Below are 24,817 nucleotides of genomic sequence, written 5' to 3'. Positions count from 1 at the left end.
GCTTTTCTGCCTTTTTTTTATTGATTATCATTATTGTATGGAGTGAAGACTGACAGGAAAGAGGGAGAGAGAGAATTGGGGGAGAGACATGCAGCAAAGGTGAACGGGATTGGAACACGCGACACGCTGTCAGGCCAAAGCCTATATGTGGCATGATGCGCCTGGACCGCTTGGCCTGCAGGCGCCCTCCTAGCAGCCCTTTTTCTTCTTTTTTTTTCACTTAATTTTTATTGAAGTTAGAACAGACAAAAAAAAGAACTCAACTAACTTTTTTACTTGATGCTAAGAGCATCTTGATTAAATATTTATCATGTGTTAGAAACTCTTGAGGGATATTTCTAGCAGCCCTTTTTCAAGTCCTTCCCCTCTTTTTCTTCTCCCTGACCGCTCAGAGGGAGGACAACTAACTAACTGTGTGAGTTGAATTGAAGTTGTCATCGTTGTCTTCATCTTCTCGTCCTCCTTTACGTAAAGGTCTCCAGAGGGAGATCATAGTGGACGACCTGCCCCACCCCTTTGGCCTGACTCAGTACCGCGACTACATCTACTGGACCGACTTCAACCTGCGGAGCATCGAACGGGCCGACAAGCGCAGCGGGCTCAACCGCACCGTGGTGCTGCAGGTATTAATTACACTTCATTCATTAGTGTGTAATGCAATTGTCCAATTGGGGGGGCCTTCATAGTACTTTTCAAATGGGAGTCTGTGGGCTAATAAGTGTAAATGTTGTGGTCAAGTGGGCACGGTGGCACAGTTGGTAGTGCTGTCGCCTCACAGCTAGAAGGTCCTGGGTTCGATTCCCGCTCAGGGCGCTGTGGGTGCTGGCGGCGTGTTTCCTCCTCCACGCCATCAGTGCCCATACCCGAAGGCGGGGTTGGCGAAAGGGCCTTTCTGTGTGGAGTTTGCATGTTCTCCCCGTGTCCCACAAAAACATGCAGTAATCCTGGTCTCTAAACTGCCTCCCCCTGGCCAGCCGGGGCGCCTGATGGAGGGGAAAGGAACTGGTTGGAATAACGTGTTCCTTCCACGCGCTACGTCCAACCAGGGAAACTCCCCCTGTCAGGTGTAAAGGACACTCAAGCATGAAGGAAGCATGAGTTAAGTCCGTTGCTCTCCCCAGGTTGGCGGAGGGTGTGTAGAGCCCAGGATCACATTAGATGATTGACACAGGGGTGAAAAATGGGTTACAAAATCGTGGGATAAAAAATATATTAAATAAAAAAAAGAAATGTTGTGGTCCTTGCCTGCATGAACATATTTCCCTCAGTGCCATCTCTACAGGGGGGCATTGGGGGGCATTTCCCCCCCCAGATTGGATTTTGTGCCCCTCCAGTCCAGATTGGCCAGTAGTAGTACCCTACCCTACCAATATTTTAATATTTTACAAATGTTAAATCTATAAGTTCTTCATGATTATTGTAAATATATACATGTTCAAATTAATTGAATAATTAATAGAAATACAAGGTAATAATATGCATGCAGAAGACATTATAATGCTCAACATATTTGTATTTCTTTGTTTGTTTGTTGGTGCTGCTGCATAATTGTAACCTACTTGTAGTCTTTTTCAAGCATCGACTATTTGTTATACATAGAGGGGTTTGAACAATGAAGTGCCCCCTTTGGAAAAAAGTATGCCCCCCTGCTGATTAGTGCCTGGAGGGCACTGAATTCTATAAAAATGCATTTGTACGAATACTTTCATGTTATGTGCTGTTTTCATTCATTAAAAAAAAACACACGAATATATTATACAAGTTCAAATGAACGGCAATTAAAGATATTTATGGGGGGGGGGGGGGCAATATCTCACAATGGGTAAGGACTAGTACAGAATCTACAGATATTTCTGGGGGTTCTTGACAGCACCACTGACAGGTTTTTCAGAAAAATCTAAAAAAGGTTTAACCCATTCTGAACGGGAACCCGTTTTGGTGTTGGCATCATGTTATGCTTTAGCTATTGAAAAATAGCAGATCTACAAGCTCATAGCGCGCCACCGAGTGGAGCGGTAGGAGCTTGTAGGTCTGCTATTTTTGAAAAATCGAAGAACGACTGACATTTTTAGAATCTGATCTCAGGTCAGAATGGGTTAATCAGACCAGTGTGTGTCCAGTGGAATCCTCGTATGAATCTGATCTCAGGTCAGAATGGGTTAAATGGGTTAATGACTGCTCTACGTTGTTCCAGGGTCAGTTGGAGTTGATGCTGGACATCCTGGTGTTCCACTCGTCTCGTCAGGACGGTGCCAACGAGTGCTCCCAGAACAACGGCCAGTGTGCCCACCTCTGCCTGGCGTCGCCGGCCGGCGCCCAATGCCGCTGCGCCTCACACTACACCCTGGACCCCGACGGGCGCAACTGCAGCTGTAAGGATGGGGTAGCAGGGCTACATGGAGGGTTGGGTTTACCTGTGTTACTACTAGACATCAATATATATGTCCATACACGCCACGGACAAATGTTTAGTCTGTGGCATTTTTTTTATTTATTTTCCTTTTTACGCACTGTTAGGCCTATAATGTTCTTATTTTGATTAGAAGACCCAATTACTGAATGTCAAGTCTCCAGCTTTTCTTCAGAACTTGTATGACACTTATTTACGACGACTCTGGCATATTAGGAGTCCAACTAGTACAAGTGGTTCCCTTAACTCCCCATAACTACTACCAGCTCCAGTGGCCTTGTGGTTAGAGTGTCCGCCCTGAGACTGGGAGGTCGGGGTTCGATCCCCGGCCGGGTCGTACCAAAGACTCTAAAAATGGGACCGAGTGCCTCCCTGTTTGACTCTCAGCATCAAAGGGTTGGATTGGGCGTGGGAAGTGAGGACGCTGGCGTCGACTGTTCGCCGCTTCACCTCCCAATGTATGAATGAATGAACGATTGTAAGCGCTTTGAGTAGGCACGTAGTGCATAGAAAACCGTCATAAAAATGCAATTTATTATTGACTATGAGAGTGAAAAAAAGGCAAATTGACCCTTACGGGCATTTGCCCATAACTCTCAGAGTTACAGACCTCTTATGGTCATTCAGGGCTAGCTCTTTATGTGTTCTTCTGGTAATATTATTGTCCACTCATTATGTATGTCCGTGGCATAAAACTGGAATATTGACAAAAAATGTCCACCACAACGTACAAGCCAGCATGGTGATGACCGCTGCTTAGACAACCAATGGACCCAGTCACCCAGCTGTAGTTGTGAGGAGAGAGACATTGTGTGTGTTATTGTGTGTGCGTGCGCTTGGGTGTGCGCTCATGTGTGGGGGTTAATGATCGGTTGAGAAAACTGAAGCGGGATGGCTGTGAGTCTGTAAGACATTGCGAATGATTCGACGGGTGCCTGAAAGAAGGAAGGAGGGGAGTGCTGAACGAGGACAGAATGTCTGTAAGTGTTGGATCTGTCCCAGTCTTCTGTCAGCCCCGTTAAGCGCTCGGAGAGGAGCGGAGCAGCGCGAGGTCCGAGCTGTGTCGAAATCTGAACAAACACACGTGCGTGCAGGCGTTCATTCGCACACACACACACATCGCACGCACACGCACGCACGCACACACACACACACACACACACACACACACACACACACACACACTCTCTCTCTACATGCATGCACTCTTGTAGGCCCCAGGATTCTTGTCCACTTGGCAAAGTTTGTACTCTTGAGCAAAGACTTTTTCCTTCTTCATTCGTTTCCCTCTCTCTCAGTCTCTCTCTCTCTCTCTCTCTCTCTCTCTCTCTCTCGCTCTCTCACACACACACACACACACACACACACACACACACACACACTTTCTCTCTCTTCATTTCTTCATTGCATACCTCCTCAGCCCCTGGGATGATCACTGATTGCATCCTGTCTGTGTGTGTGTGTGTGCACACGCGTGTGTGTGTTATTGCAAATTCATATTTGTGTGTATTTTGGCATTGACTTATAACCCTGTTTATTTGGGTTTGCATTTCAAAATGTTTGGTCAAATTAAGCTGGCAAATATCCAGCAAATATCCAGCCCTATCGTTCCTCAGCAGGGTTCAAGGTTGTACTTTATTGTTACATCTTGTGTACAGGTACTTATTGTGGTTTGGCTTCCTTCAGACAATGCAGCAGCGTAGATAACATCAAACACACGGCAAACAAAGCGATAGCATAAAGAGTACTCTCATCCTCTAAAGGCCTATATTCATCATAGTCCAGTTTTGGGTGAAGAGGTGAGTTAGTAAAAAACAGAGATGTGTCGTGTGAGCGGTGACCACCACGGCGTGACGTCACGTCACATCACGTCACCTTTCATTACATTATCCCAACGACCTTCCCTTCATCACATGCCTCCTTATCTCCGTTCCCTCTCTCTCTCTCCGTGTCTCTAGCTCCCTCTAGCTTCCTGCTGTTCAGCCAGAAGTCCAGCATCAGCCGGATGGTTCTGGGGGAGCAGAGTCCGGACATCATCCTGCCCATCCACGTGCAGAGGAACGTGCGCGCGGTCAGCTACGACACGCTGGACCGACTGGTGTACTGGCTGGACGGGCGGCAGAACATCCGCCGGGCCAGAGACGACGGCACCATGGTGAGACAGAGCAGGAAGAGCTCTGTTGATTGATCGATTGATTGATTGATTGAATACTTTATTAACAGCTTGCAAAACGTACGCCGGTACGATCATACAATGACGAACACAAAAGGCCCTGACGGTTTGTTTCCATTGTGGTCCTATGTATACTATTCAATTCATCACGACATTTAAAGACATGCATAACACCAACACTAGTAGCAATAGAAAGTCACCCCTCACCCTGTTTTGAAGGAGGGTTAGGGAGTCACCCTCCACAAGTTTAACCACTAAAACCTTATACGTTTTCATATGACAAATGGATCTAAATTTGCAGAACTGCGCTTGGTGATGGTATTCAGTGGGCCGGGTTTTCAGCTTCAGCCAGCCCAGCGCATTCACTGCAATCTGTTTTAGTTGACCGAGGAGGAAGGATGATGCGTTCAAAAGTCTTTACCGGAATGTTAACCAACATTCATGAACCTTCAATAGCACCCCTGTTAGTGGGATCCGTGTGTGTGTGTGTGTGTGTGTGTGTGTGTGTGTGTGTCTGTGTGCAAGATGGCGGTAGGAGTGAACGCTGGTTCTACAGCCAAAACGTACTAATGCCACATTAAAACACACCCTTCGTAACTACCGTTGTCAATGCAGGGAAGAAAGGTTATTATTATTATGGATGTGCATCCTACATCCAGTACCACATGACAAAGAAACAGTCGCACACATCTTAAATGGTTGCAGCCACTATAAAGGACTGTACATTGCCAGACATGACCGTCTGGTGGACCTGGTCTCAGACAAGATCAGAGGAGTACAGGACAGGACAAATAAAAAAAATGGCTTGATCACAATGACACATATGTCAATTCACTACAAGATATTCGAAATACCCCAGATATTGTGTTCATCAATGAAATTAGAAAAACTGTCACTATATTTGAAATAGGCTGCCCATTTGATCTGTATATGGACACTTGTTTTACATCCAAACTTATGAAATATCAGCTTTTGGTGGAACGTATTATGGCCTTGGGATATAACTGTCAACTTATTATCCTTGTATTTGGAAATCTGGGCCATGTCCATAAACTTGTGCTCAGGGGTCTGCAATTGGGTGGATTGCAAAAGACAAATGCAAAGAAGTTGGCTAAATACTCTTCTGTCTCAGCTATTATGGGCAGTCTGTCTATCTGCAGAAGGCGTTGTTTCATTTATCCCTAGGTGGCTTAAAAAAGGGAGAGAAAAAAAACATCCTGTCTAGTAGTGTCAAGTAATAGTATGTCATCAATCTGGTTGGACCATATAATGTAACCTAATTCTGATCAGTGTTTGGGTCTATTGTATTGCGCCTCTTGTTCAGATCCAAATAAAATAATTCAAGTGTGTGTGTGTGCGCGTGTGTGTGTGTGTGTGTGTGTGTGTGTGTGTGTGTGTGTGTGTGTGTGTGTGTGTGCATGCGTGTGTGCGTGTGTGTGCGTGCATGCGTGCGCGCGCGCGTGCTGCCTAAACAGACATACAGGAGGACATACATAGAGACACACACGGCCACGCTGCTCAACAGTGCCACCTTAGGTCACCCCAGTGGTATTACAGACACTGAAACTAAGCTGTTCTTGTACCCGTGTTCCTCTGCAGTCGGCCACGGTGGTGAACAGCGTGGTGTAACCGTGTAACCGTGGTGTAACCGTGGTGTAACCGTGTTCCTCTGCAGTCGGCCACGGTGGTGAACAGCGTGGTGTAACCGTGGTGTAACCGTGGTGTAACCGTGTAACCGTGGTGTAACCGTGGTGTAACCGTGTTCCTCTGCAGTCGGCCACGGTGGTGAACAGCGTGGTGTAACCGTGGTGTAACCGTGGTGTAACCGTGTAACCGTGGTGTAACCGTGGTGTACCCGTGTTCCTCTGCAGTCGGCCACGGTGGTGAACAGCGTGGTGCAGCAGGTGGAGAACGTGCCCCATGACCTCAGCCTGGACCCGTACAGCCGCCACGTGTACTGGAGCTGTGAGACGGACAACACCATCAACGTCCAGCGGATGGACGGCCACGGCGTGGGCGTGGTCCTCAAGGACGACACCGACAAGCCCCGGGCCCTGGTGGTCAACGCCGAGAAAGGGTGAGAAAGAGTGACAACCCCCCCCCCCCGGGCCCTGGTGGTCAACGCAGAGAAAGGGTGAGAAAGAGTGACAAGCCCCCCCCCCCCGGGCCCTGGTGGTCAACGCAGAGAAAGGGTGAGAAAGAGTGACAAGCCCCCCCCCCCCGGGCCCTGGTGGTCAACGCAGAGAAAGGGTGAGAAAGAGTGACAAGCCCCCCCCCCCCGGGCCCTGGTGGTCAACGCAGAGAAAGGGTGAGAAAGAGTGACAAACAAGCCCCCCCCCCCCCCCCCCCCCCGGGCCCTAGTGGTCAACGCAGAGAAAGGGTGAGAAAGGGTGACAGGTTTTGAGCCACTCTGCTACACTCACCACCCTGTTGACCTCCTCCCACGGGGAAACCCAGTCCGGGTCAAAGGGAATTCCCTTTGGCTGAGGGGAGATATTACACCTTTCGATCATCAGGCTAAGGTTGTGAGCCACTCTGCTACACCAAGGAACTTGGCTTTCTCCATCTCCCTCATTCCCCATATAAACTCTTAAACTCTGTCTTTCTGTGTCTGTGTTTGCAGGTACATGTACTTCACTACGGTTCAGGATCGCTCAGCCAAGATCGAGGGGGCCAGCCTGGACGGCACGGAGAGAGAGTCCCTGTTCACCACGGGTCTGATCAGACCCGTGGCGCTGGCTCTGGACAACAAGCTGGGCAAACTCTTCTGGGTCGACGCCGACCTCAAGAGGATTGAGAGCAGCGACCTAACAGGTGGGCGGCCCGTATAGAGAGACGTAACGATTAGTACAATGTTCTGTTCTGTTCTGTTCTGTTCCATCGCAGTTTCGTTGATTCCATTAAAACTGGAAAAATGTTTTAGATTTGAACCTGCACTTCTTTAATTATATTTTATACTTTTGTATTGGTATTTGGCTCATAGCTATTAGCTTGTAGATCTGCTATTTCAGAAAAATTGTGAACATTTGTGCAAATCTTTGAATATATAGTAAACATTTTTATTTAAAATCTTTGCCTCTGGAGGTCCCTACAACCAACATTTTTTGAGATAGAAGTCTGCAGCCAAATACATTGGGCGTCCTTGACATGAAGAAGTTTGAGCACTACTAATGTAACAACATGGGTTCTTCAGACAACTTCAGGATTTAGAAGACATTGTAGAATTCGGCCTCAGGTCTTAATGGGTTAATCAATAGCCTCACCCCTGAGTGTTGAATATCATATATCACACAAACATATGGTCGCCACATGGCATATCAATGTGAGTGTTGGAACACAAGGATGCAGATAAAGTTGCCATTGTATCTTTCAAACAGGTGTGCATAAGCAACTGAGCCGAAAGTGTAATCGAAGTATAAAAATATTTTTTTATACTGTCTAGTCTGATAATGCAAGCTGTTAGGTTCAGTAACATCTGTGGTAACTACTGACACCTGGTGGGCATAACCATTTACTGCACCACTGCCCCCACCCCCATTGGGCCAGTAGTAAATTAAGCTGTACAAACAGGAGCTACGTAGCTAACTAGGGTGTTCTCCTAAAATTGCTGATTGCTGTCTGGGCAGAACATGACCCCACGACGAGTCTCTCTTTCTCTCTCTGTGTGTTTGTCTGGCTTTGTGAATGCCAACGATTTGGATCTGTACTGGATGACTGTATTTCTCTCTCTCTCTCACTCCCCTCTCCTCCCCTTGGCTCTCTCGGGTGGACAAGACAAGACACCCGTGCTCACTCACACTCCACAGACTTTATTTATGCCATGCTAAAGGAAGACAGGCTTTATTGAAAGCACTGCCAAATGCAAGACATGCACTGAACTGCTTCCAAAGACAAAAGAGATTGATGCTATTTTTTTTTAAACCACAACCAAAGAACAGATACACAGAGGAGCCAGAGGCAGGTGTATGGAAAATACTTCAGGCCCACTTCTTCTAACTTCTTCTCCTTGTTTGGTCAGATGGATCCAGCTGAATGTAATGGAAACTGCAGTCTATCATACATGCATAGACACACCAGACCCTACTAATCACACAAAGTGATTCTTGCTGCACATATTTCAACTTGCTTCAACTTTTACCGGCTAAAAATACAATATTTTATTTGATGTAAAAGAAGGTGAGGTGAGGTCAGTCACCTTATGTCCAAAACTGTGGAATGGGAAAAAAATAACCAGTTTTACAGTGGATCCAGGTATTGATTTATAGTCACAAGCTCTTGTTAATACTATTCAATAAATTGTTAAGTATTAATAGAGCATACATACATACAGACTTCACCACTTTGGACCCTGGCATCGCTGTCTTGGGGGGCATGACATTATTGGAGAACATCTTTAAACCTTTTTTAAGATAGCCAAAATACAAGCCAGCAGGCTTGGGTTATGATATGATATGATATACTTTATTGTCAGCTCACACTGAAACCAAACTCCTGATTAAGCCTCAAAAAGTCGACTTTGGACCTCTTCAGTATGGGTGATCAAAGTTTAGTTCACTCAAGTTTCGCAAAGTTCTGGGTCGTCTTCACACTCTCAAATCAAATCAAATCAAACTTTATTTATAGAGCACATTTTAAAACAACCAAGGTTGACCAAAGTGCTGTACATCAGTGGCAAAAACAGAGAACAGGCAGGAGAACACAGAATATAAACGAGAAACATACTAATAAAAATGACAAAAATGTAAGCATGAAAGCATAAAATGACAAAACTCTGATGATGTCACTTACTCTTTCCCTCCTAGGAGCCAATCGTATCGTCTTGCAGGACTCCAACATCCTCCAGCCAATGGGACTGACCATTCTGGGCGACCACCTGTACTGGATCGACAGACAGCAGCAGATGATAGAGAGGGTGGACAAGCTGACCGGGGACAGGCGGACGCGCATCCAGGGACGCATTTCATACCTGACCTCCATACACGCCGTGGAGGAGATGGACCCACACGAGTTCGGTAGGTACACCTACTGCGTGGGTATGTGCCTAACCACGTACACAACGTTAATGGAGTCACATATGGAGTAATCTGCGTTCCCAGAAGTTTTATTTTTCGCCACTAGGCGGGCGAGAAAGACTTCTGGGAAAAAAGGAACGTATCCCTGTGAGGGAAGTACATTGCGCTCAGAATATGAGCGGACACTCCCCTTTCCGGTCTGAAGCACTGTGCATACCATGAAAATAGTCCGAAGGGAATCCAATTCCAAACCGGCCACCACCGCTCAAGGAGCAATTGTTTCCCTTCCGTCTTATTTAGATGTAGCGCCCACTCCATGTGGAACCCGCCCCTGTCTTTTGATTCGCATTTCATTTGAAACGCAACGCACTGGGCCACGTACGCCCCTGCTGCACAGGATCTGAGGCCAATTTTCCTAGACTACATATGGAGCAATCTGGGTACCCATTAGCAAAACAAAGACAAAAACTGTGCCATCCTTTCCTTAGTCACAGTCTGTCTCTAGAGACTACCAATGGAGTTCCATAAAGATCTCAGCTAAACAATCGTCTTTGTATTTTGGACAATATTGTTTGGTGACAGAAGTGCAGCTCTAGTGAAAACAACAAACTAAACTGAATATCTAGTCAAATCAATGTAAATTATACTGTACATTTTATGCCTTTCCTCACCACAGAAAGGACTAGATTTGTCTGTTTTTAACTCCGTTTGAACCCTTGCTCCCTCTCCTGTCCAGCCTCCCATCCTTGTTCCCGTGACAACGGGGGTTGTTCTCACATATGCATCGCTAAGGGTGACGGAACGCCACGCTGCTCCTGTCCCATGCACCTGGTGTTACTGCAGGACCTCCTGCACTGTGGAGGTACACACACATTCACTTTTTTTTCACTTAATTTTTATTGAAGGAAGAACAGACAAAAAAAAGAACTCAACTAACAAGACAATACGGGAAAGAAAAAGAAAAGAAAAAGGACAAAAAGTAAAAGAAAAAAAGGCTGCATTTTTCATATTACAATAAACATTCAATGAAATTCTATTGCAATATCGCTAGGCTGAGAGAAGAGATTCCACTTTTCCCATTTTTTATAGAATTTATCCTCTTGTAGTCTCAGTATGAATGTTAGTTTTTCCATAGAATACAGTTCCTCAATAATGTCCATCCATTGATCTTTCGTTGGTGGGTTCTGTTGGTACCAGCGTCGTGTGATTGCTTTTATACTTGATGCTAAGAGGATCTTGATTAAATATTTATCATGTGTTAGAAACTCTTCAGGGATATTTCCCTACAACTAAACCCTCACTTTAAACCATTATTTTAAACTTTAGCTGTTGAAAAATAGCAGATATACAAGCTCATAGAGCGGTGCCGAGTGCCGCGATACAAGCTTTTTGATAAATCATGAACCTTTTTGCAAATCTTTGAATTTTTTAAAGCAAACATCTGTAACTCAAATCTTTGCTTCTGGGGGATACCTGGAACAACATATTTTGAGAAGGGGGTTTCGCAGCCAAATACTATATAATTGTGGGGTGTCCTTGACGACATGAAAAGGTTTGAGAACCACTGATATAGAAACATACTGTAGGTTGTTCAGAAACCTTTTAGGATTCAGAAGACACCCATTCTGAACGGGAACACATTTCGGTGTTAGCATCATGTTATGCTTTAGCTATTGAAAAATAGCAGATCTACAAGCTCATAGCGCGCCACCGAGTGGCGCGCTACGAGCTTGTAGGTCTGCTATTTTTGAAAAATCGAAGAACGACTGACATTTTTTAGAATCTGATCTCAGGTCAGAATGGGTTAATCAGACCAGTGTGTGTCCAGTGGAAACCTCGTATGAATCTGATCTCAGGTCAGAATGGGTTAATGGGTTACATCGTTTTAAGTTTGAACGGCCACAAAAAGCATTGTCCTTCCTCCTCTCGTCTCGTCTCCCAGAGCCTCCCACGTGCTCCACGGAGCAGTTCACCTGCTCCACGGGGGAGATCGACTGCATCCCCATGGCGTGGCGCTGTGACGGCTTCGCCGAGTGCGAGGACCACAGCGACGAGGAGAACTGCCCCGTGTGCTCCGCCTTCCAGTTCCAGTGTGACAAGGGAGAGTGCATCGACGCACAGCGGCGCTGCAACGGAGAGCCGGACTGTGACGACCATTCTGATGAGCAGGACTGTGACAGTGAGTTTACATTCCCTTTTGTTCCATTCTGATGAGCAGGACTGTGACAGTGAGTTTACATTCCCTACCATTCTGACGAGCAGGACTGTGACAGTGAGTTTATACATCGACCATTCTGACGAGTAGGACTGTGACAGTGAGTTTACATTCCCTTGTTCCATTCTGACGAGCAGGACTGTGACAGTGAGTTTACATTCTGTTTACCATTCTGACGAGCAGGACTGTGACAGTGGCTACGTTTACATGAGCAGTTAAATCCCCTTTTCATTCCGAATAGAAGTTCAATCCTATTAAACGTTGTTATGTAAACACCTACAAAAACTTACATCCGAATGAAAACGCTCGATGCGATCTAAAAACCATTCCGATGTCACTGGCCGGATTACTCTGATGTTCAATGCGATTGAAAGAAAATTTGACTCATGTATACACTGCTTCGGATGTAAATTCATTCTGGTCTTTCTGAGCATGCTCCAAGGCGCTCATATCCAAGGCGCGCCGTCGGCGCCGAGGAGTTTGCACATAGAGCGCGTTATTTCGTTCCTTTTTTCAGATCCGAAATCCACAAAAAAAACGTGGAGCAGCAGCAGATGAGATACCCCTGATCTGTGTGTGTGTGTGTGTGTGTGTGTGTGTGTGTGTGTGTGTGTGTGTCACAGTGTGTGTGTGTGTGTGTGTGTTCAACGGTCTCTCTCTCTCTCAAAAATAACGAGCGACCCGATACAATAATAATAATCATCAGTGTTGCGTTGCGTGCCCTGGCCGTGCTGTAGATACAAAGTAGTAGTACAAATAAAAACGAGATGATCACCTTCCCAGCGGAGAAGCGGAGCCGCAGCCGGTGGGGAAAAAAATACGGTAAACACTAAACATATATGCCCGCGCCGCCCCTATCCAACCAGCAGCCTCAAAGCTACTGCGGAATGAAATGATGGGATTTCAAAGTATCGTCTTTCGTCTGTAATATGTTTGTATTGTTGAGACAGTCACAATGAATGAACTGCCTATATTTTATGTGTCCAACAGATGGCGTAGTTTCACGTGAATTAACATGTATCATGTCTTCTATCACTTCTCCATATAAACACTCATTCGGAATGACTCGCGGCAAAAAAAATTACATCGGATGTATTTTATTCGGAAGTATTTATTCTGAATGATCACCCTTCATGTAAACGTAGCCAGTGAGTTTACATTCCCTTTTGTTCCATTCTGATGAGCAGGACTGTGACAGTGGCTACGTTTACATGAAGGGTGATCATTCCGAATAAATACTTCCGAATAAAATACATCCGATGTAATGTTTTTTGCCGCGAGTTTACATGGGAAATGGTCATTCCGAATGAGTGTTTATATGGAGAAGTGATAGAAGACGTCACATGATACATGTTAATTCACGTGAAACTACGCCGTCTTTTTTTCCCCACCCGCTGCGGCTCCGCTTCTCCGCTGGGAAGTTGATCATCTCGTTTTTATTTGTAGGCCTACTATTATACTTTGTATCTACAGCACGGCCAGGGCACGCAACGCAACACTGATGATTATTATTGTATCGGGTCGCTCGTTATTTTTGAGAGAGAGAGAGAGAGAGAGAGACCGTTGAACACACACACACACACACACACACACACACACACACACACAGATCAGGGGTATCTCATCTGCTGCGCTCCACGTTTTTTTTGTGGATTTCGGATCTGAAAAAAGGAACGAAATAACGCGCTCTATGTGCAAACTCCTCGGCGCCGACGGCGCGCCTTGGATATGAGCGCCCAATTGGAGCATGCTCAGAAAGACCAGAATGAATTTACATCCGAAGCAGTGTATACATGAGTCAAATTTCTTTCAATCGCATTGAAAATCGGAGTAATCCGGCCAGTGACATCGGAATGGTTTTTAGATCGCATCGAGCGTTTTCATTCGGATGTAAGTTTTTGTAGGTGTTTACATAACAACGTTTAATAGGATTGAACTTCTATTCGGAATGAAAAGGGGATTTAACTGCTCATGTAAACGTAGCCAGTGAGTTTACATTCCCTTGTGATGAGCAGGACTGTGACAGTGAGTTTACATTCCCTTTTGTTCCATTCTGATGAGCAGTCTTCATGACCATGGGAATATTCCTGGAAATATTTTGAAATTTATAGAAAAAATAACTTTTTCCAGTCCTGGAAAAGGTTTGGATTGGAATGTATCAAGGGTCCTGGAATTCATCAAAGTACCTATTTTTTTAAATAACGTTTTTCGTGGAATGGGCGGCGTGATTGCAGCCTGATGTGTACCGGACGTGACAAATAGAACAGATCTACAAGCTCACAACACGCATGTTTGCGTGTGGCCGTGTCTCGGGAAACAGCAGCGACGAAATTGGAGCTTACCCCTTATCCCCTTACCCCTTACCCCTTATCCCCTTATCCCTAAACGTATTTGTCATTTTATACTATTTTGAAAAACATTTTAAAATAGTTCAACTAGCCGGTCTACATCGAGACGTTGTGAGCTTGTAGATTGGCTATTTGATCTTTTTTTTTTTTAATATAGTAAAAAATGGCAAATATGTTTAGGGATAAGGTTTAAGATTAAGGTTAAGATATAGCCCTAATAGGAGGTAAATAATGCACCTACATAGAGGGTTACATTTTACACGATAATCCACTATAATGTGAAAGATGGAGCAGAAAGACAGTTCATATTGTAGAATAACTTCAACCTGACCACATTAAGAAATAAAAGGCAGCTTCAGTTCAGTTCAGTTCAGTTCAGTTTATTTTATTTATAGTACAAAATCCCAAGGGGTCTCTGTGCACTTTACATGAGCACTTTAGAGCACTTTATACAGCACTTAAAGCCTGATTTATTCTTTGGTTGCATACCGGTGAACCGCCGAACGTGAACCAATATTGTGAACTGCTATTTTTCAGAGTGCAACAGCTGCTTGCAGGTATAAATTATGCGTAAACATCAACACTGTGTGCATAATAAAGAGGTGCACACATTAAGACACAGATGCATGGACCACTGTGATTGGTGGGGTTGTGTTGATCATAGACATAGGGTAGAGACGCCTCCTTCGGCTCTGCGGCATGAGGGCAGAAGTGAGGTCGAGCTTCCTTGGGTTGGTGCTTCACTAGTCTCGCGTAGCCAGACAACAGTTTGGCAACGTGAGACTATAATGCTTCACAGGAGCTTCGGCGTGCGTCACAGAGTGGACGTTTGGGTCCGACAAGTCCCGGAAAAGACACGCTGTGATTGGCCACTAGTCACTTGAGTGGCAGGCAGTGCTGTGTGGCGTAGCGTGCACGCCTTCCGTACTTCCCGGCACACAATGGACAGTGGTCCATTAGTGGGCAGCGGGTGGCCTACGGGTTAGAGGAGTGCCCTTGTGTTTCCGAAAGGTTGCCGGTTCGATTCCCTGGTCGGGAAGTGATTGGTCATCACTAACCCAACACCGCTGAAGTGCCCTTGAGCAAGGCACTGAACCCCCAACTGCTCCAGTGGAGCTGCTTAGTGGCCAACAGTATAAGATCTTGTAAGATCATCTTGTAACAGGAAGTAGTCAAACTGCACTGAACAATAAGAATGAGTGCCTTTAACTTCCTCTCTCTCCCTTTGCCAAAAACCACAATAGCTGACACGGCTAGACTATATTTTGAAGCTTTCATACATTTGATAATATAAAGACACAAAATCAAGTAATATAGGATACAAAATATGACATTCAACATACAGTATTGCATATACTGTATGTTGCTATAGACATAATATATTATAGATATGATATGGACATGATATGCATTTGGGTTCTTTTGGTTTGTGTAGACGGGTCATTGTACGTGAAAAGTATTGAGGTTGTGTTTTGTTTTGTCTGACCTCCACTCTCCCACCTCTCTCCTCCACTCCCTTTCACCTGCCCTCCATATCACCTCTCCTCTCAGACATCTGTCCTCCCAATCAGTTCCGTTGTGGCGACAACCAGTGTATCACAAAGAAACAACAGTGCGACAACTACTCTGACTGCGCCGACGGATCCGACGAGTTGGCCTGTGGTATGAACATACACATTTCAATGCTTTTGTCACAAAACATTATTTCCCAGTGACTCAAATCTACTGAACTTCTTTTATGAACTTCTGTCTCTCTTTGCCTTTTTTTCCCCCACTTCTCCTGCGTCTTAATAATTTCACCGTCTCTCCATCTTTCTTCCTCTCTATCCCTCTTTCTTTGTGTGTGTCTCTATAAGCAGAGGTATTGCTGCCTCCTGTCAGCGACCTCCCCACCAGCTCCTCCACCATCGGCCCGGTGATCGCCATCATCCTGCTGGTCTTCGTGATCGGGGGCGCGTACTTCGTGTGCCAGCGCGTGGTGTGCCGACGCTACAAGGGCCCCAGCGGGACGTTCCCGCACGAGTACATCAGTGGCACGCCCCACGTGCCCCTCAACTTCATCGCCCCCAGCAGCTCCCAGCAGTTCCCCGCCTGCGGCAAGTCCATCATGAGCTCCGTGAGTCTGATGGGCAGCAGCAGCAGTGGAGCGCCGCTGTACGACAGGAACCACGTGACCGGAGCCTCTTCCAGCAGCTCCTCGTCTACCAAGGGGGCCTTTTATCCTCAGGTATGTTTGCAAAGCAGGCAAACGTAGGCATGTAATGATATATTGTAACTCTAACATGCATAATCTTTGTAAAATAATTGATTAACAAAAAAAAAAAGAAAAGTCAAGAGTTTTCAGTCATTTGCTACTGTGAGAAAGATAAATAAAATACTGTATTTGTGTATGAGAATTTTGTCTGGCAAATAATTTTGTGAAAATCGTGAACCTAGTATTGAAACGTATCGTGAGTTGGGCAAATGGTTATAGGCCTATTGCAAACATATGGTATCTCTTATACGGTGCAACAGGACATACCCTGTAGTAAATTATCTGTTGTTTGTGAGGTTTAATGTTATTTTGTGTGTTTAGATACTGAATCCACCTCCCTCCCCGGCTACTGATCGCTCTCTGTACAACGCTGAGATCTTTTACTCTTCAAACAGCCCCTCCACCACCCGATCGTACAGGTAAGAAAACGGGTATCTGTTGAGGAGACACACGTACAGCTAGCTCACTGAATCATTACTGATTCAACTAGAACGTGCACGCACGCACGCACGCACACACGCACGCGCGCACGTAACTACAATACAGTTTTGACCCAGACATACTCATTCATACCTGTGCTAATGCGATTGATTTTGAAAATGGTTTTAGACTCTCGGCTTATCTCTCATCTTATCTGTTACAGTCCATTTAGTATTAACTGACCCACACTACTAATTGACCCTGACAAAGGCAGCTGACAAAAATGTTATATTTATAATTTATTGCATCATTCTTTAAAAAATATTTTAGTTGACGTCTCTACTCTCGAGTCTAGCCTTACCTGCCGCCCAGTGGTCAAGGTGTGTTTGCTTGCCTCTTTAGTTCAATTAAATTAATGTCATACATACAGGGTATAAAGCTTTTATACCCTTTTAAACAAATAGCAGCAATCTTTTGCAATCACTTTGGGACAAATAGCAGCATTATTTTCTCAAAACTATTGTATAGTATGCAAACAAAAGCCTCAGATATCCTGCTACCCTAATAGACAGGGGTACATGAGCACCTGGCCGTTCATTCGTGCTCTATCTCCGACCAAGCCACACTTCCACCACACATCTCTCTATGCAAAATAAAACCTGCACACTCCCACAAAAGACATAGACTACATTGCATTCGCCAAAAATGTCTTCTTTACTGTTTAAATATTACTTTTCTGAAACACGCTATTCTTGCTCAACCTCAACAGCCTACGTCAGAATCGTCATGTTGGCGTCTACTACGCCAACTACGTTCACTTAATGGGGCCAGTCCTTCACAGTGACACACGCGTTACATCAACCACGCGACCGGGATGGTTTCTACCTCTCAATGTCGTGCCTACTCTACACTGCCATCCCAAGTCCCCTCCCCCTTTCACTGCTCCTGTGTGTGACCTGTGAACTACTCTCTGACTGCACTGTGGCTTGATTTATATGTGCGAGGTGGAAATGTAATGCACATAAATTAATTATAGGTCCAGCAAGCAAATCATGATTGTCTGTTTGTGCTCAATAGGTCACCATCACATTCCGATTTTAGGTGTTGTGCTTTTTATGACATTTATTTTGGCCAGTAGTTTCATATCTATCCTTTTCCCTTTCACCAACACAGACCATGCTAACGGTGTTAGCGCGTTAGCATCACACAGCTTACAGCGTCAGTGTTGCATGAATACTTTCAACCATGACAATGCCGACTACTTTTGCTACACACACTTCCCAAGGATTATGGAGATGTCTTTATTTATTTTTTAAGGTTGAGAAATGAAATAATTATGGTCGTTTCTAATCTCAGCATTTCACAAGAGAAAGACGTGGATGCCTTTCGCTGCTGTTGCCATGTCTCATAGAAACAAGTAAATAGGTCTATAAAAATAATCCCAAAACAAGCGCATATAACAGGGGTCTGTAACCTATTTTAAATGAAGTGCCATGTTTTCATTTTCTAGATAGTCAGTCAGCCACAAGCTCACATCACAACAATAATCCATGTAATAATCACAATAACAATACTAATAATAATAATCATAATAATAATAATAATAACAATAAACTTCTTTGTAAACTCACTCATTTACAAACAAGCTCACATCAGAACAATAATGCATGTAATAATAATAACAATAATAATAATAATCATTATAAGAAAAACAACAATAACAACACTAACAACAGTACAGTACAGAACAGTAAAGACGTACAGTAAAGTACAGTACAGAGGACAACATTACAGTACAGTGCAATACTAAGGAGTGCAGTACAGTATTATAATAATTTATAACCCATCCGTTACTACATGTGCAGGGCACACTACTGAGTTTAGACTTTTTATGCAGGGCCTGGGAAATAAGGCAGAATCTTTTGTTTGTGTAAAAAAAAAAAGGGAATATCAACAAAACATATCTGTTTATTGTACACAATGCAATATTGAATGCAATGATATGGTGTGTCCTGTAAGCCCATGTGGGCTGGGCGCCTTTGGTGCATGACACAAAAATAAAGAAATCTATCTATCTATCTATTCAGGCCCATCCTGCTACCCTAATAGACAGGGGTACATAAGCACATGGCCGTTTATCCAACAGCTTTCTCCGACCAAACCACACTTTTACCAGACATCTCTATATGCTAAATAAATTCGCCACACTCCCAGAAAACATATAGACTACATTGCATTCGCCAAAAATGTCTTATTTACTGTTTAAATATTACTTTTCTCAAACACGCTATTCTTGCTCAACCTCTACAGCCTACGTCAGAATCGTCATGTTGGCGTCTACTACGCCAACTACGTTCACTTAATGGGGCCAGTCCTTCACAGTGACACACGCGTTAGATCAACCACGCGACCGGGATGGTTTCTACCCCTCAATGTCGTATTTGCTGCGCCCTTCTAATGCTGCGCCACGCCTACTCTATACTGCTCCATAGACAGCGACTCGAAGTCGAACAGCAGCAGCAGCTCGCCTCCGTCACAATTTAAAGCCCACAGCACTGCACAGCCCCACACCCAAATGAATCGAATTAATGAATAAGGCGCTTATATCGCTTTTGCTCAGTGGATGGGACATTTACATTAAAAGCTATCGGATGGACGCGTGGACAACGGCATGGTTGTGTGCACTCGGAGGGAAAGGTTCCATATAGCTTCCATGCTAGCTGCTTCAGACACAGGGGAGGGGAGTGAGATGGCCCGCCTCACGGGACTCCAGTGCGAAATAGCGCTTATGCAACAATTACCCTAAAAACAACACCACAACTCAATGTCATTGTGAATAAGAATTTCGAGCAAAAAAAATATTTTTGGAAGGACACTTTCAACCAGTATGAAGCTAAATGTGGAAGCCGTGTGTGTCACACCAAAACGGGTGACCTATATAATCCTGTCACGCCGTGCATTCTGTGCTTGCGTGCGCATTTCCCAAATCTCAGTCATTTATCCACACATCGCTCTCTGTGTGTGTGTGTGTGTGTGTGTGTGTGTGTGTGTGTCGCGTCGCCCTCCAGCTGCAATTGCGAGTGTGCGCTTTGGCAGACTTTTTATGCAGGGCGTGGGAAATAAGGCAGAATGTTTTGTTTGTGTAAAAACAAAAAAGGGAATATCAACAAAACATATCTGTTTATTGTACACAATGCAATATTCAATGCAATGATATGGTGTGTCCTGTAAGCCCAATTAGCCCATGTGGGCTGGGCGCCTTTGGTGCATGACACAAAAATAAAGAAATCTATCTATCTATCTATTCAGGCCCATTCAATTAATCTATCACTACATTAGTTGCCTGTTCAAAACTAAACTACACTTTATGAAATCATTGTTGCAGCCTACAATTTACAATTTACAATTTAGGCATTTAGCAGACGCTCTTAATCCAGAGCGACTTACATTAAGCAAGAACAAAAAAGCATGGGTATACATCACATAAAAACATTTATCATGAAACATGCGTAAGCTAAGAAAGTAACAGTGGAATATCTATAATGAAACTATACATATAAGCTATACATCTATACTACTATGCTATACATATGTACTATGACGTGCTATGACAATAGCACATACAATGCACTTATGCTGTCTACATAACATGCTATAAGACTGTATCAAATGCTATCTAAGTCTACAGAATTGCTATCTAAGGGGGTGGGGTAAGTGCTATGGGCCATGATGGAGTCTGAAAAGGTGGGTTTTCAGACTACGGCGGAAGATTGGGAGTGATGCTGCAGTTCTGACTGCAATGGGAAGTGCATTCCACAGTTTTGGAGCCAGAAGGGAGAAGAGTTTGGGACGTGTGGAGTGTTGTCCCGGCGTTTTTAGTGAGGGTACTTCCAGCTTCCCTGCGTTGGCTGATCTGAGTGAGCGGGAGGGTTTGTAGGGTTCGATCATACTTGCAAGATATGGGGGAGCCATACCTTTGGTTGCTTTGAATGCCAGCATCAGAGTTTTGTATTCTGTGCGGGCAGCGACCGGGAGCCAGTGGAGGGAACGGAGCAGGGGGGAGACATGTGAGAATTTTGGCTGGTTGAAGACCAAGCGAGCTGCGGCATTTTGGATCAGCTGGAGAGGTTTAAGTGCACAAAAGGACACTACACACATATATTCAGGCCCATTCAGAACACATTTCCCAAATCTCTGATTTATCCACACATCGCTCTGTGTGTGTGTGTGTGTGTGTGTGTGTGTGTGTGTGTGTGTGTGTGTGTGTGTGTGTGTGTGTGTGTGTGGGCGTGTGTGTGTGTCGCGTCGCCCTCCAGCTGCAATTGCGAGTGTGCGCTGTGTGCAGGGCACACTACTGAGTTTAAAAACACAGCTGAAACATGAAGTGGAGTCTGTCAACTCCTGCAATTTCCTTCTTCCCATATTGCGCTGCAACGACACTGGGATGAGCCCGCCGAAGGCGGGCGAAATTCTAGTAATAATAATAATAGCTAAAATTTATATAGCGCTTTTCTAAATACCCAAAGCGCTTTACATGGGAACACTAGGAACAGACTTTATTAAGAAAAAAAAAATCAAAGCAAAACATAACAGATACAGGGTTAAAAAGATAAAAGGATAAACGAGACCTCAGCTGGGGAAAGCTATCCTGAGAAGAGGTGGGTTTTAAGTGAGGTTTTGAAAGAGAGGAGAGAGGGAGCAACTCTGAGATGGTTGGGGAGTTCATTCCAGAGTTTGGGGGCCGAAACATAGAAGGCCCTGTCCCCCCAGATGCGGTACTTGGCCTTGCGGACCTTCAGGAGGTTGGCTTCGTTCACTGGACCTGAGGGAGCGGGGGGGGGGGTATATGGTTCGAGAAGATTGGAGAGGTAGGGGGGAGCCAGGTTATTGAGAGCTTTGTAGCTGGTGAGCAGGATTTTGTAGTGAATTCTTTGTTTGACGGGAAGCCAGTGTAGGTCATGGGACTCGTGGAGGACGGGTGTAATGTGGTCTCTGGAGCGTGTACTGGTGAGCAGGCAGGCACCAGTAAACCTGTGTTTACAGGTAGCAGCTCTGTTTAGATGTGCGGTAGGTCTCGTAGTCTGCTCGGTACAGATATAGTAGTCCTTAGTACATTCACTATCGTATCCACACATAGTAGAAATGAAACGCCATTCTAATAAAGTTGGAACACAGCATAAAATCCTTATCTGGGACTAGGATTGTAGCAATTGTATGTCTCGTCTGGACTCTGATTTATGTTCATGAATGCTTGTTTTCATTCCACAAATGAAGTTCAATTCTATAGACTATAGAGCACCGAAGTCTGACGCCACGAGTACATCAGCAGCACCCCCCACGTGCGATATACAATATTGCAGTTTGTTTTACTTATGGACCACAATTCTTATATGAGACGATTTCAAGATGACCCCGTGTTACTCTCCATAGAGAACAGCTTCTGTGAACCAGGGGATGAGCGAGTGACGTCCGGACCTCGGGCGCTCTATTGAATTGATGTAAACCAACAGTGTCTGTTCTCTTGTCTCCAACGCAGGCCCTACCACCCAGTGATGTAAACCTGTCTGTTCTCTTGTCCCCCACGCAGGCCCTACCACCCAGTGATGTAAACCTGTCTGTTCTCTTGTCTCCCCCACGCAGGCCCTACCACCCGGTGCGCGGGGCAGCCCCTCCCACCACCCCATGCAGCACAGACGTGTGCGACAGTGACTATACCCCCCACCCGCCCACGGGGCCCAGCTCATCGGTGGGCCGCTGGAAGGCCGCGGGGGGCCACAGTGCTCATAACAACAAGCACAACAAGTACTATATGGACTTGAATTCGGACTCGGACCCCTACCCGCCTCCCCCCACCCCGCGCTCCCAGTACCTCTCTGCGGAGGAGAGCTGTCCACCCTCGCCCTCCACCGAACGCTCCTACTTCCACCTCTGCCCTCCTCCGCCCTCGCCCTGCACCGACTCCTCTTGACCCTCCTTCCTTGAGGGGGAAGGGGTTTGATGGGGCGTTGGAGCCAAGTGAAGATCCAAGGGACAAACAACAATAGGCCTTATTTCCCATCCTTACAGTGGAATGTATTGATTCCACAAACATTCAACCAAGTAACAGGCAAAGAAGAGTAATTATGAAAGCAGGGAGGAGTGTCTGCATATTATCATATAATATTATTGTTTTGCTGACCTTCCAGACCTGGCCTATTGCACTACAGAGAAGGTGTTACTAGAGTGGGTGAGGTACAAGTGTATTGCTAAAAAGACACTTTGGAAGTTTGTAAAGCAACTTGGTCATTTTTCGCATTCCAGTGGTTCAGAATGATGCTAGGTGGTCCAGAGGTGTGTCATCATATCATATCATATCATATTTCAGAGTGCTGTTGTGACTGTCAGCAGTTACAGGTCATATCACTTTTGCTCTTGCTACCACTTTTAAGTTACTATTGTCAGCAGTGCCCTGCTCCATATTTTCAGTTACACACCTCTACTCCTGCTGGCCAGTACAACTACAATCTTCTGCTGTTCTGCCACTGAGCCCCTCCACCGGAGTAGTCTGGCGAATTAAGGGCTTTGCTCAAGGGCACATCAATGGTATTAACCAGGAGAGCAGTGCTATTATTTTTCACCCCTATTTCCGATTTTCTGCGTACAGAAACTTTTTAGCAGTCTGTTGACCTTTTCGATCCAATCTCAAAGCTAGCCTTGCCGCAACACCTGAGTTCCAGTGCCAGAAGTCAAATGCTACACTTGATGCCGAGGAGTGAAAACAAAATGAGACAGATGTCCAATCTCTGGCACATTTATACTGATTCCACCAACTAACTATATGCTGCTGCAAACAAGAAACTGATTCAGATTGGATGTGAAGTTAATGTTGTGTAAATTAAATGGTCGACAACCCCCTCAGCACCAGTCCAATATGGACAGGTGGTGGCTCCTCCATGTCACGGCTAATGACTGTGGCAGGTTATCTCTAAGAGGAGATCTCTGTCATTCTCTGTGTGAAGTCGGACGGCGGCGGCTGCTGCTGCTGCTGACTGTACTGTGTTGAAATCTGTGGAAGCAAGAATGGGAGGCAGCCGGCCCGCCAGGAGAACAACTTTTAGAGTTGAACTGACAGAATTCTGCTGCCCTCGCTGAAGAGAAACTCGGAGACAACCGTTTTGGTCACCCATCAATGCAAACCGCATAGTCCCCTTCCGTCTTTACAGCAACCTCGTAAGGCAGCAGACCAAGTGCCAGGACTGTATATAGTGTTAAAATAATATGAACAAAAATTAATGAGAGGAATTATTTTTACTATTTTATTCATGCCCGCTGATTCACCGCTGGCTTAATGTTGAGGTTAGGACCATGTGGTGGTGAGGCGATAAAAAAAAAGGATTGCGAGATGGATGAATGCGTGAGTGAATGAATCAATGAACACGTGATTGAATAGATTATGAATACATGTAAATAAGTGAATGAGTGTGTGGATGGATGTGTAACCGAGTAGGTACACGTCTAAATGTGTGGGTGGCTAAATAAGTGATAAGATGGGTGGGTGGATGGATGGATGGATGGATGGATGGGTGGGTGGGTGGGTGGGTGGATGGATGGATGGATGAATGGGTGGGTGGGTGGGTGGATGGATGGGTGGGTGGGTGGGTGGGTGGATGGATGGATGGATGGATGAATGGGTGGGTGGATGGATGGATGGATTGATGGATGGGTGGGTGGGTGGATGGATCGGAGGGATAAGGCCAATATAAAAGTGTGAAATCTTTTGTACATTGTGAATTTATGTAACTTTTTTAACCCAACATTTCAAATTATTTTAAAAACTTGATATAGCATTTTATTGGCTATGGTCTTAGTCTGGTGATAATGGTATGTTTTACATTGTGGAGCTTTCCTCAATGAACCTGCATTTAGAGACATAAAGACAAGTCTACCAATGGTATCACTTTGAGGAAATCCATTTCTCTCTCGAACATGACTTTGGTAAATAAATC

At 45.1% G+C, this 24,817-nt stretch overlaps 1 protein-coding gene across 3 annotated transcripts in view; it reads left to right on the top strand.

Annotated features, from left to right (window-relative positions):
• lrp5 (low density lipoprotein receptor-related protein 5) overlaps positions 1 to 24,371 on the top strand; it is a 96,723-nt gene extending 72,352 nt beyond the window's left edge. For 2 of the 3 annotated variants that reach the window (XM_080761682.1, XM_080761684.1), the window contains 12 exons: positions 475 to 623; positions 2,195 to 2,372; positions 4,369 to 4,565; positions 6,455 to 6,660; positions 7,207 to 7,397; positions 9,386 to 9,595; positions 10,332 to 10,457; positions 11,538 to 11,774; positions 15,710 to 15,820; positions 16,015 to 16,385; positions 16,734 to 16,831; positions 22,473 to 24,371. In XM_080761682.1, coding sequence (XP_080617808.1) covers positions 475 to 623; positions 2,195 to 2,372; positions 4,369 to 4,565; positions 6,455 to 6,660; positions 7,207 to 7,397; positions 9,386 to 9,595; positions 10,332 to 10,457; positions 11,538 to 11,774; positions 15,710 to 15,820; positions 16,015 to 16,385; positions 16,734 to 16,831; positions 22,473 to 22,800 — 2,402 coding nt within the window. In that variant the 3' untranslated portion in view covers positions 22,801 to 24,371. The remainder of the gene's footprint in view (positions 1 to 474; positions 624 to 2,194; positions 2,373 to 4,368; positions 4,566 to 6,454; positions 6,661 to 7,206; positions 7,398 to 9,385; positions 9,596 to 10,331; positions 10,458 to 11,537; positions 11,775 to 15,709; positions 15,821 to 16,014; positions 16,386 to 16,733; positions 16,832 to 22,472) is intronic. The other variant, XM_080761683.1, reaches the window with a different exon arrangement.
• The last annotated feature ends 446 nt before the right edge of the window (positions 24,372 to 24,817 follow it).

This window comes from Protomyctophum bolini (assembly GCF_963924005.1).
Source record: "Protomyctophum bolini genome assembly, chromosome: 4".
NCBI lineage: Eukaryota > Metazoa > Chordata > Actinopteri > Myctophiformes > Myctophidae > Protomyctophum > Protomyctophum bolini.
The sequence above is the reverse complement of the archived record's forward strand: the minus strand, read 5'-3'. Positions and strand labels throughout refer to the sequence as shown.